Genomic DNA, 13,433 nt, shown 5'->3' on the forward strand with positions numbered 1-13,433 from the left:
GAGAGCACAGAACAGCCTGACACCATGGAACGCCGGCCTTCAGAGCTACAGAGGTCTTGCCTCGAGGGACATGGACACGTGATGGCCACAGCCTGCACAGGGCAACCCCATACTCTCTTTGAAGTCCACTGCGCTCTGAGGCTGCTGGACCTGAGATGCATAGGCTGGCAGCTGACCCATCACAGAAGGCATTTTGGCAAAAGCCAGCGGCGAATTCTGATTCCCGAGCGGCAGGCTGAACACCTTTGACCTGAATGTGAAACTGCTTGAAATCAAAGCCCTCAGAGAAGTGCAAGAAATAAAGGGCAGCCTTATTCTTTTTTCCCCCATTTTGTAATTAGTACTCAGCATACAATTGGTCATTTTTTTTTTCATTTTGGTGTCAGATTTTTCTTTGGACTGAAAGCGCTATCATTCTGTATATGATCAAAAAAGAAAGAAAGAAAAGAAAAGGAAAAAAAGCTACTCGGAGCAAGCTGCGCTGCATGTCAGTCATATAGGTAAATAAAAGGCTTATTCAACCTCTAGGAGCCAGGCTTCCCTCCAAATCCGGGCTCTCCTGCTCAGGCACCAGCTTCAGGGCCCTCACAGGGACGCTTTTGTGCTGAGTGCAGCAGACAAGCTCAACAAAGCCTCCTTCATTCCCCAGCAAGCTCAGCAGTTTCGAAGCAGCCAATATCGAAGCAGGCAGGACGCTTGCCTAAGCCCAGCCCTACCTGCACCTTCTTAGGCCCCATGTTCTTCACTGGAGGTGGCTGGCAAGGCTCATGCACGATGAAAAGCGTCTTCCTTAGGACGGCGGAGCTGATGTTATTGAAGGCCAGGACTTCAACTGTAAACTCACCCTCCCTGGAAGGGTGGAGAGCAGACATGGAGAGATCAAGGTTGCTCCACACTGGCCCTTGATCCCTCTGCATCACCATCTGTGATGGCCAGTGAACCCAAAGTGTAGAGACAGAAGGGGCCTGGGTCATGAAGTTGATCTCCAGAGAGGTCATTCTCTCTGTCTACATGGTGGAGATGCCCATCCTGTGTGGATTAGTCCCTGTGTCACTCCAAACAACATGACACTCAGGCGAGGGCACACCGCTCCAGTAGCCATGACCCAGTTCTCTACTGACCACAGAGTCACCCAAAGGTTGAGCCTCAAACTCTTCCCTGTGATTGACATTCCTGACTGGGACTCTGGGTCTCTGGACACATCTGGTTCTAGCGGTCAGATTTCCTGAATAATCCTTAGGGATTAGGACAGAAACTCAAACTAAAAAGGATCCGAATGGGTTTTAAACCTGCACCTTCATCCAGTCCCTGGGCAGTGTGGAAGGCCCTGGCTATGGGCAGAAGGTCCTGGCTATGGAGAGGCCCTGGCTATGGGCAGAAGGTCCTGGCTATGGAGAGAAGCAGCCCAGGAGGATCATGGGAATTAGGCAGCTTATGACTAGAGTGTCACCTGCTACCCTGGAGGCTCAGGAAGAAAGGCAGGTCCTCTGAAGAGAAAGTGTTGACTGAGGTTTCTGTCCTGTCTGGTCCTGTAGCCATTCAGTCCCACAGAAACACCCAGAGGTCTACATTGATTATCAACTGGTTGGTCTAGTAGTTCAGGCTTCTTATTAATTAATTCTTATAACATATTAGCCCATAATTCTTGTCTGTGTTAGCCACGTGGCTTGGTACCTCTTTTCAGTGAGGCAGTCACGTCTTGCTTGCTCTGTGTCTGGCTTCCTTTCTGTCAGGGTGACGGCTACAGACTGAAACTTCTCTCTTCCCAGAATTCTTCTCCACCTCTACTTCCTGCCTGGTCACCCTGCCTATACTTTCTGTCGGGCTACTGACCAATCAGCATTTATCTAAAATACAAGTGACAGGGTACAGGCCATTGTCCCAGAGCAAGGATGTCTGCATGGGGGTCCTGGGCTGTGGAATGGCCCCAGACACATTGCCATTTACAGAGGGCTGCTGGAGCCCCAGAGGACATCCTGGGTGCCTGAGCTCTTGGTACCCGCCTAGCCATGTGCAAACCCCTCAGGAACTTTTGGTTGATTCCTCTATACCTGAGAATCTATTTCCAAGGAAGAAGTCATAAATTATGGCTAGTGATCGACAATTAAAGATTGCCCATGAGAGCTAGGAGAGGCCACAGGTATGAGCCTGTGTCTTCTGGTGCCACCACCCACGGGGGCCTTACGTTTTTAAATTCTTCTATTTGTGGTTTGGATGAGAAACACCCCCCCACCCAACCCATAGACACATGTGTTTAAACACTTAGTCCCCAATCGGTGGCGCTATTTGGGAAGGCTATGGAAGTGTGGCTTTGCTGGAGGAAGTGTGTCACTAGGAGCGGACTTTGAGGATACACAGCCCCACCGCACTTCCTGCTCCTGCTGCTGTGCCTTCCCCACCAGGTGATCATCAAGTCCTCAGGACCCTTATACCCACGTAAACTGTTCCCGAAGTCGCTTTCGATCATGGTGCTTAGCCGCAACCCCAGCACCATAACAATCACACCTCTGCACGCTCTGCTGTCCCTCTGCACCAGCTGAGTCTGAAGCCGAGCCTTGGCCACGCTTGTCTCTGGCAGCTGTGAAAACTGGACACTCGTTGGGAGGTCTTGGCCCACTTAAGACCCAGGATTCACCCTAGCCGGAGGACTCAGCGAGGAACAGTTGACCTGTCTGTCTGCGGCATCCGCAGCCCCACCTCGAGAGCCGCTTGTCCTCGTGGTTTTACACCGAAGGAAACCTTCAGGAGCAACAGTTTCGGATGAAAGCAATCCGATACCACTTATCTTTCTAATCTAGCCAGGTGCTGCAGAATGATGTCATGGTTAATGACATCACATGCCCATAGCATGGCAAGGGCTCCTAGGATTACGATAAGACAGAACATTTTGTGCTGCCTAGTGGTACCATAGCTGCCCTAATATGAACAGAACGATACTGGGGTGAAGTCGACAACCACATTGCGAGCACAGACAATGATGGCCGGTATATGGATGACGGCAAAAACGGCTGTGCGATTGGTGTATATACTTATGGGCTATAATTTTCAGAAAATGTACACCTACGGACAAAAAGAACCGTAGCCTCTAAAACACTACTACCTGGCAGTGGCTTTCTGCCTCTGCTTGCCTCCTTTCCCTAGGGCTGGCACCCCCAGAGCCCTAGGCAGGTCTGACCTGTTTCCATTCAACATTTGTCATCTGCATGACCTGCAAGACTGGCTAAGAGGCTTTAAGCATCGGTCCTTCAGAAGGCAGCCCCATGTACCACCCGCAGTCAGCTGCCACCTGTCCTGTATCACTCACCTGCTGTAAACGTGGCTGGAGGAGCTGCTGCCCACCTCGGTGGTACCATCTCCGAAGTTCCAAAGATAGGCTACATCCGTGCCAAAGTTGAGCCTGCACTCAAAGGACACGTTGGTATTTACCAGGGCTGAGGCCGGGGATGTGAGCCGATTGGCCATTATTCTCTTCTGTACCCTGATGAGGTGGGACTCAGAGACTACGCTGCCGATCCTGCTGATGGCCTCGACCGTCACGTGGTACCTGAGGATGGGGTACAAGGCAAGATGAGAACACGAGGCTGCCGAGAATCTCCACAGCGCTTCAGCAGACAGACAGAGCTGGGAGCTTAAGTTGTGGGCATTATTGGGGGGAGGAGGGGGGGGGTCAAAGCCAAGATGGAGGGAATTCTTCTTACGTTCCCTTTCTCATTATTTAGTTCCTGTTTTTACATGAGGTGAGCATATTGCCCTTCTTTATAGGAAGAGCAGTTTAGATTATCCTGAGGGCTGAGATAAAATTTGAATTTAGGATAGCTGTGCTTATTGTAACACTGCAGGAGGTGACCCCTCTTCTTTTACATTTTATGGCTAAGCTCAACGCACAGAATGCTTAGGGGCTGGGTGCAATGTAAACACCAATAAAACTATCACGACAGTGCCAGGGTGGTCTTTATCCTGATTGTTGACTGTGTTAGCACTAAAGACCATGTTGACCAACCGACGAGGGATGTTCAGCCTTCTTCTAAGGCTTCTGGAAGTTGTCCTCACGGGTGGGTCATCTCCGAAATACCACACAAACTTCAGGGGTATCATTTCCTTGGTAACAGCCACAAATGTGATGTCTGTGTCTGCAGCAAACACAGTTCCATTGGAGTAGATGGACACAGCTGTGACAGAGAGAGAGAGAGGTGGGGGCCATCAGCACAAAGGGCTGGAAGCCACTCAGAGAACCCCCGCCCCTGTACTGCCACCTAACCAAAGCATGAACACTGAGAATAAGCCTGTGAATGTGAATCTAAGGCAAAGCCGGGGGCCAGGAGAGATCTGTGGGGCTCAAGCAGGAGGTAGAGCCCGAGTCTGAAGACCATCAGGAATGGCTCACAAGCCAACCCGGTCAGCTCCTTTGGGAAGTGTGCTTGGAAGGCAGGGAATGAAGGTGGAGAAGGGGTGGCAGATGACCAGATGATACTCCCCCATCTCCCACACTCTGGAGGGAGCTCAGAGTCTGTGGCTTCTAGGGAAGTCCTAGAGCAAAGTCCATGTGTACAAGAGCCTGCGGCAGAGACAATAGGATGCGTCCGGGGTTGATCTGACAGCAGAAGTGTCAGCAGTCAGCTGCTAAGGCAGAAGGGCTACATCTAGAATGAAAACAGACGTACATTGCATCTTATACCCGACAGTCACACCAAGCCAAGCCTGGCCGCTGCCCGCTGGGGTCTGAGAAACAAAGGTCACATTGTATGAAGACATAGATGAAAAGCAATGGGTCACAACTGTGCCTAGAACAAGAGAAGACACAGGAGAAATGTTAAGCCATTTGTCTTAAGCATACACACACAAACATAAACACACAAACACACACACTAATATTTCCCATCGTCAACTTTTTCTCTTTGAATTTTAATGGAATTTGAAATTTGGAGCGTACACTCAAGTGAGGTGGCAAACATGAATTATGGCATGGGATCTCTCTCTTTAAGTTTCTTTAGATGATTTCTGTCTCTTCAGAGAAATCTACATAGTAATGAATACATTATGCCCTTTGCAAGATAGTAATTCCTTTGTTAGCTGACTTTATGCTAACTATGTTTGTCCTATGTGTACATATGAAACAGTTTTCACGCCATAAAGATTCTTAATGGGGGGATTCAACAATAAGCCTCATTCATGTAAGGCCTTTAAAATGTAGTGCAGTGTTTTATGTGCATGTGGGTACATATGCACATATGTATGTATAGATTTGTGCATGCGGTGCATATACACATATGTATGCATATATTTGTGCATGTGGGTACATATACACATTTGTGTATATATTTGTGCATGTAAGTGTATATACACATATATATGCATATATTTGTGCACGTGAGTGCATATACATATAGATATGTATATATTTGTGCATGTGAGTACATATACACATAGGTATGTATATATTTGTGCATGTGAGTACGTATGCACATAGGTATGTATATATTTGTGCATGTGGGTGCATATACACATATGTATGTTTATACTGGAAGGCAAATTCCAAAAAAATTGAATCAGATCCTAGAAGAGGGCTGTGATATCTATGAAGATTGAAATAAACTCATTTGGGATATTAAAAAGAAAATAGACTTTACAATTATTATTGCTGTTTTTCTATGAATTTTTTCATTATAAAGAAAAATGTTTCTTTATAACAAAAATAAAATGGATTAGAGATATATGTGTGTGTATATATACATATGTGTGTGTGTGTGTGTGTGTGTGTGTGTGTGTGTGTGCCCCACGAATAAGATTGACATGTTCTCATTAATAATGACTAAAGCTTAATCTTGATCACAATCTGGTATCACAACACACAAGGAAAGAAAGTTACGGATGCACAAGGATGTCCCATTATTGATCTTTGGTAGAGGACTTAGACTCAGATCACTCAATTCTAAACCTTAGCACAAAACCCACAGACACACATGGCCTGTGCTCACCCACTCAAAGTTATGATAAGACAAGTCAATACGAGTGGTCAGTGGCTGGTAACAGAACACTGCTTGGCAGGTTTAGAAGTCCTGCTCTGTGTCATGTGTTGCTTAGTACAGGGTCCTCCCTGCCCAGGAGGACTGTAGGGAGATGCAGTCCATCCGTGGTACAAGTAGCCCAGATTCTCAAGAATGACCTCTTTGGGATGCACCTCCCACTGGGTTCTCTTTCTTATAAGCCTATATCTGTCTCCTGGAGTTGAACAATATGGGGTCTTCCCCTTCACGCTAGCTTGGCCTTAATGTGCCCCAGCTGTTTCCCTCAGAACCCTTGATTACTGTCCCTCTTTGGACTCCTGGAATGTGAGTTTGTGATGCCTTCCCTCAAGGTGGCAGCAGGGGATCAGATGCCTGCTGGTAGGTGTGCGGTGAGGGTAAGGAGGCAGGAGTTAGGAGTTCCTGACATAAGAGCATCTCACACCACATACTGTTGGCTATGGCTATGCCATCTGCCAGAATGCTCCCATACCCGCTCCTCATAGCTCACTGTATGTACCAACTTCTATCTCAGGTAGTGTCTGTTCTATGGTGACAGAGTCTAGGGGACCGCCCAGACCCATGACTATGCTCCTCTTCGGGCCCCCCCTTTTTTTGTCCTTTCCCCTATTTTTTTAATACACTTATCCAGATACCTTACTGGATTACAAACCCCCTAAGGTTGGATCCCTGTGTGATTCCATCTCATCCCTCCTCACACACAATACTCCACAGTATCTATTTTCTACCTGAGGTAAAAATGAAGGATGGCACTGTATAGAATAGGATGACTGGGGCTTGGACAGAGAAGTTAAAGCTGAGTCAGGCTACACACACAGCAGAGATCTCGATGCACAGGTCTCACCTTTCTGCTGTGGGAGGGAGTTGGCAAAGGAAAGGGCTTCACCCTCGTGGATAGAGCTGGAGTTCATGAATACAGACACGTTCTCATGGTCAATGTTCACATAATATGGCCCCAGTTTCACATCAGCTCCATGAACATCATGGACAACAGCCCTGAGCTTGTAGACTCCTTCTGGAGAAAGAAGACAAAGTGGACATTTGATGGCCGATCAAACAGACATGAGAACTAACACCTCGGGGTAGGCACAATGGGGTGGTTAGTCTGAATACTGGTAGTGTAAATAAGATTTTTTAAAAAAATTTCCTTGCAATAGCAGAGACATTTCACGGTCACGCAGCCACACAGCACACTGAGTTCCACGTTCAACATGCCTTGGAGTAGCATAGCTTTCTACTGTCTGGGAATTCTTCATCATATTAACAATTGGTGTTTGTGTTCTCCACTAGACCATGAAAATGATGTGCACGAGAAATTATTAACAGCATGAAAGCAGGTCCTGGTCATTCCAGAAAAGCTAGGTCAATATGCGTGTGTGTTTGCTAGACACACTTGCTCGAATAACCATACAAATAGTTTATATCAAAGGATTATGATAGACTAAAAAATGGCCCCCAATCCTGACTGTTTCCTTGACGTTCCTATATCACTATAATATGACTGAATTTTTCTTTAAGTGGTAGAAGCTATTTTTTCTCTTTTAGATTGGTGCCAATCTCATGGTCAGTTGCCTAGTCCCTCCAACTCACTTCTTCTGCCTTGTCTTTGGATTGGTCACCGTTATCACGGGAAGTATCTGGGTCTAGCTTGCTGAAGAAGATAGAAAACTCAGTTGTCCCATGGGACCAGCCATGTCCACAAAAAGAGTCATCCTGCTGACTGGCAGCTGCCTACAGATCCACAGTGAATCCTTTGAGGCCCGCCCAGATCCAAAAAAAAAAAAAAAATCCCCTTAAAAAAACTGGTTGAACTCATGAATGCTTTCTAGTTTGCTTTTAGCTGTTTGAGAATGTTGTATTTTGAGGCACTGATTTGCACCCTGCTAACACAGCTACAGCTGACTAGTGTAGCTCTGCTGAACTAGAGAGGCCTCTAGCAGGTTGCTGATCCCAACCCCCTACTATTAAATTATGCATTTACTCCTGCTTTGGCTGTAAAATGTTAGGTGAGTCCCAATGTGTCACAGGCTTATGGCCTCTGCCAGTCCTAGTCCCCCATTCCCAGCTCTGCCCCTCACAGGCTTTATTCACCATCCATATAGAACAAAGGTCCCCTTCCCAGTCTCTCTCAGTCATGTCCCCCGTTATGGTTATGGAAGCTCCTCTTCTCCTCCTGGCCAACTCACTCCTGCCATGACCCTTTTCAATGACTCAGGCAGAACAGGTGCCTTCATCTGGGGAACGCCCACAGTTCTTGGGCTGTGTTGCATTTTCAAGTTCGCTGTATTCTGTCTCCTTTGCCCCACAAGCTCATCACAGTTCACGCAGCACATGCATAAGAAATGTCTATGAAATGATCAATGACATTATATAGAATGGAAAACTAAAGCCAAATAAATGAAACGATGTTCTCAAGGCCCAGTGCAGCTGTTCCTTAGGAATTCATACAGTCTCTGTTGTCTAAGAGAAAAGTAGGTGGTGGCATAATATACACAGAGCAGCAGAGACGAAGCAGGAAGGTGGCACAGGAGTTCAGCCCCTAGAACCTTCGTTCGGGAGCCACTTAAGCCTGGCTTGTCAGTATGGACCCAAGGTATGGCTCGCCATAACCTCCTGAGCAGTCTTGAATTCTCATTGCTAACCCTGACTGCATTTTAAACCACAAAGACGACCTCAAAACTTATGGGACACGGTGACTGGCAATTAATAATGAAACAATCAAACAAACAAAGTCACAGGACATATGGATACACTAGGGAAATAAGAAAAAAACTACAAAAACAAGAAGGAAAAGAGATCAAAACAGAAAGTAAGCAACTAGGGAAAAATATAGCAAACAGCATCCATGTTGGTTCCTTAACTAAAGGAATGTACATCGGTCCTATCTGATTCAGAAGAGAAGTAAGAAGAAAATTAAATAAAAATGATGAAGGAAATAAGTCAATATCAGTGAAAATTTAAGAACCAGAGGGACCACTTTGTTGAGGTCTACTGAATTAAACTTGAAGATTTGTATTAAAACATAATTTTCTAAGAAGCTAAAGAGCTTAAAAAGAATTAACTACATGAGAAACCTCAAATGGCAATAGAGAAAGGTGTCAACAGTTAGCCAGAGGCAGCAGGAGGGTTGGTGTGCAGACTTATAAAGAGAACTATGGTCTCTAATGGCGCCTTTGCTGTTCCAGGATGAGAAAAAGATGAAGTTCTCCATGTATCACTGATCGGAAAATCTAAACCTAATGCCCCAAAACCAGCGACTAGACTCCAGCCCACTTTATGAACATCAGTGTAGACCCTTGAGCAGGATTTAGAAAACTGAATTCAACCAAATGTTTAAAAACAATAAGGAAAAATGATATGGCTTCCCTCTCCCAGGAATTCAGGAATCTCACTACCGAGTAGCGTGACTGGAAACTTGTGTACTTCTGAAGGAAACACCAATCATAACATCACCTCAGCAGTTAGAATCTATAAGAAGCTGGCAAATCCAACAATTCCTTTACTTTTATTTTTAGTCTTTAATAAAAGATGAAAACTTTTGTACTAGGATCAATTGAAGCATGAAGTATGGAGGGAAAAAAAAAAAGGAGACAATTCTGAAGACAAAGACGCCCAACATTGTCTGCTAATGTCACCCACAATACTCTGGAAATCCAGGCCAGGGCAATTAGACAGGAGAAAGGACTGTGGGGGCGATCACTGGAGATGGGAAGTGATACATCACCATTTGTAAACAGTGTGTTTACACAGCTAAGAAAACACCCGTGACTGTGTGCAGAAGTCCCTGTCAAAGGTCAGCAAGACTGAAGGCAAAAGACAAAGGGCAACTTCCTCACCTTCCTAAGTGCCTGGCAACCAGCCTGCAGGTAGATAATAGCTTATTTGTGACAGCACAAAAAATGAGGTGCTATGTAAGTTTCATATGGAAACAACATGAAAACATGGTGGTGTGTGTGTGTGTGTGTGTGTGTGTGTGTGTGTGTGTGTGTACAGTTTGTGGGAGTAATCTCTCCCCTTTGGAAAAAAATTTTAGTGTTTCCAAAGGTGTGGGGAAGGGTACAATGGAACAGAGTACATTCTATTAAAAAGGGGGCTTGAGAACATAAAGCTTCTACGTAAATTAATTTTTAAATTAAACCCTATTTTAATAGAATTGCCAATCTCTTTATGTTAGTCAGTGTGGATCTAAAGTTCAATGTGGAAAAATCACCAAGAAAATATGACCAAAATAAAATGTTCAACATCCTTAGTCATCAGAGAAATGCAAATCAAAACAACTCTGAAATTCCATCTTACACCTGCAAGAGTGGCCAAGATCAGAAACACTGATGACAATTTATTCTGGAGAGGTTGTGGGGTAAAGGGAACACTTCTGCATTGCTGGTGGAAATGCAAGCTGGTACAACCTCTTTGGATGTCAGTGTGGTGATTTCTCAGAAAATTAGGAAACAACCTTCCTCAAGATCCAATAATACCACTTTTGGGTATATATCCAAAGGATGCTCAATCGTGCCACAAAGACATGTGCTCACCTATGTTCATAGCAGCATTACTTGTCATAGCCAGAACCTGGAAACAACATAAATGCCCCTCGACCAAAGAATGGATAAGGAAAATATGATACATTTACACAACGGAGTACTACACAGTATAAAAAAATAGCGACAGCTTGAATTTTGCAGGAAAATGGCTAAAACTAGAAAACATTATTTTGAGTAATGTTTTGAGGTAAGCCAGACACAGAAAGACAACTATCACATGTACTCATTCATAGGTGGTTTTTAAACATAAAGCAAAGAAAACCAGCCTACGAACCACAATCCCAGAGAAATTAGACAACAATGAGAACACCAAGAGAGACTCACATAGGTCTAATCTACACGGGAAGTAGAAAAAGACAAGATCTTGTGAGTAAATTGGGAGCATGGGGACTTTGGGTGAGAGCTGAAGGGGAGAGGGGAGAGGCAGGAAACAGGGTGGCGTGATGGAGCATTCCAGATGCGTTTGTTTTTTAAAGGTGTTTTAGAGTTGGAGAGATGGCTCATCTCGGCAGCACTGAAGGGGAGCAGAGAAAAATGTAGACCTCAATAAAAATTAATAAAAAAATATGACCAAAATCATCCCAGAAAAGTTTAGGCACCAGGACTGCTAGCCACAATGGTGAGACCAGAGGAAAACATGTAACAGTGGCTCACACCAGCAGGTGGGAAAGGTAAAAGGGAACAGGAAGTCTGCAGGTGGCCTGGAGCAGGAATCCAGCATGCAAAGGGGGGGGTGTGATGGAGCATTCCAGATGCTTCTGGAAAAAAAAGCGAATCATTTGAGCCACATCAGCAGGCATTCTGACCTCAGGCATGTGAAACGAGCACCCAGCATTATGCCAATTATGTATCTAAAAATATTAATTACTTAAATTACAAAACTCTATCGTGAAAACACTAAAAGACAGGAAAGAATTGATTTATGAATTTGGAGTAAGGAACACATTTTTAACTAGAACATGTGTCTCAGAAACTGGGACTTAGGATATAGTTCAGGGGTAGAATACCTGCCTAGAACGCATGAAACTAGGTTCAGTCTGTAGTACCTCCATAAACAGATAACAAAATAAATAAATAGAATTTTCACAAAAAAAAATCTAAAAGCAAACCTGAAATACAATAAACGAAGGAAAACATTTGCTACTCATTACCCTCTAAATAAGAAGACTGATTTTCTCAGTAATGGAAAACACTCACACAACCCCATGCTATACAGACCACAAAAGTGTTCTTTTTGGCTAACGATGTTGTTTTTTGTTTTTTAAAGGTGTTTTAGGGCTGGAGAGATGGCTCATCTCAGCAGCACTGACTGCTCTCCCAGAGGTCCTGAGTTCAATTCCCAGTAGCAACATGGTGGCTCACAACCATCTGTAATGAGATCTGGCGCCCTCTACTGGCCTGCAGGGATACATGTAGGCAGAATACTGCATACGTAATCAAAAAATAAATCCTTTAAAAAAATTAAAATAAAATAAAAGGTGCTTTAATTTTGAATGAAGATAATAATACACTCCAGTAATGTCCAGTTAAGCAGACCTGGCCTATTAAATCGATATACAGTAGCCTCCCAAAGGGGCAGGGAAGCCCTTCCAGTCTGGACTAAGAAGTTGCTCTAAGGTGGAGCTTCATCCCTAACCGGGCAGAGAGCAGGACATTGTGCTCAATGTGCTTCCATTTACAGGAAGCGGAACAAGCCTGTTAGTGGCTTATACGCACACCAGATGGAAGAAACACAAACTGTGGTTGCCGGTGGGCTAGTGAGAAGAGGACTCTCGCTGTGCCTCTTATCAACTGTGGGGCCTGCCCAGCATTTTTCAAAAGAGAAAGGGAAAAAATTAAATTCTTCCTTTAGTCAGCAAAGTGAAGCTTTCCGCTCGCATCCCACACTCGTCTCCATGGCTTTAGATTCACCTAACGTCAAAACGTCTGGACAAACACTGCCATTGTTTGCTGTTATGACTTTGATAAAACCGAAGTGGTGGAATCTTCAACTCTAAAGAAAGAGTGTGCTCTGTCACACCTGGGTCCTTGATGAGCAAGGTAAGAGATGTTTGGATGTCACCATGTGTAGAAAGAAAACCTTGTACTGACTGTGTGACCCCAGGCTTCGTTTCTCAGTCTCATTCTCTTACTCTGCGGTCCTGAGGGGGCGGTTAATGAGTTGAAGTATATAAAGTCTTGGCCACCGCCTAAATTGTGAGCTTCTGCCCTATAGAACCCACCAGGTTGGTTCTAAAGGATCCAGAGGGTGGAATGTGGCTTCCTCCCTGCCAGCGTCTGGACACTGCCACTCTGCCGGTGTCCTGGGATGGCATCTCCTCCCCAGGCTTTCAGAGAAGGACGCGCTGCACCATACCTTTCTTGTACCGGTGGCAGCTAGTCACTGCAGCTGCACCTGTCATTGGACACAGTCTCATCTCAGCTCCACAACCGTCCCCAAAGTCCACCAGCAGATGAAGAAGTGTTCCGGAGGCGGGGTGAACATGGATTCCCAGAGCTGGAGGCGCCTGAGCGTCCGTGTCTGGGAAGCAGGTGATGACAAAGTGCCCAGTGTTTTCAGGCTGCATCTCTGGGATGGGCCCCGTAGGATGCTGAGTGAGGGGAGAGGGACTCTTGGGATGGTACCAGGTTGTGGGGAGGCTGCAGGTGCAAGCGATGCCGGGAGCAGGCTCTGAGGAACTAAGAGAAAGAAACAGTTATCCAATTTCAGGGAATGCTACAGAGTCCAGGAATAGAGAGAGGGGCTATAGAGGTGGGTGGGAGGGTAGGTGAGGGCAGACTATCTAGGAGAGATCAGGGAACAGGGTGTGAGAACCCTGAAGAAGGGCCCTGGTGATCCCTGGGCTCCCTGCCTGCAATACCAGAATCA

At 45.5% G+C, this 13,433-nt stretch overlaps 1 protein-coding gene across 1 annotated transcript in view; it reads right to left on the reverse strand.

Annotated features, from left to right (window-relative positions):
• Nucleotides 1-13,175, reverse strand: part of Pkd1l1 (polycystin 1 like 1, transient receptor potential channel interacting) — a 112,427-nt gene extending 99,252 nt beyond the window's left edge. The window contains exons 1-6 of the mRNA XM_087909487.1: nt 12,921-13,175; nt 6,868-7,038; nt 4,662-4,781; nt 4,001-4,169; nt 3,305-3,544; nt 717-849 (exon numbers count right to left, since the gene is read on the reverse strand). Of these exons, the coding sequence (XP_087765613.1) occupies nt 717-849; nt 3,305-3,544; nt 4,001-4,169; nt 4,662-4,781; nt 6,868-7,038; nt 12,921-13,131 (1,044 nt within the window). The 5' untranslated portion in view covers nt 13,132-13,175. The remainder of the gene's footprint in view (nt 1-716; nt 850-3,304; nt 3,545-4,000; nt 4,170-4,661; nt 4,782-6,867; nt 7,039-12,920) is intronic.
• Nucleotides 13,176-13,433: the final 258 nt, after the last annotated feature.

Source organism: Myodes glareolus, chromosome 8 (assembly GCF_982192425.1).
Source record: "Myodes glareolus chromosome 8, mMyoGla1.1, whole genome shotgun sequence".
Taxonomy (NCBI): domain Eukaryota; kingdom Metazoa; phylum Chordata; class Mammalia; order Rodentia; family Cricetidae; genus Myodes; species Myodes glareolus.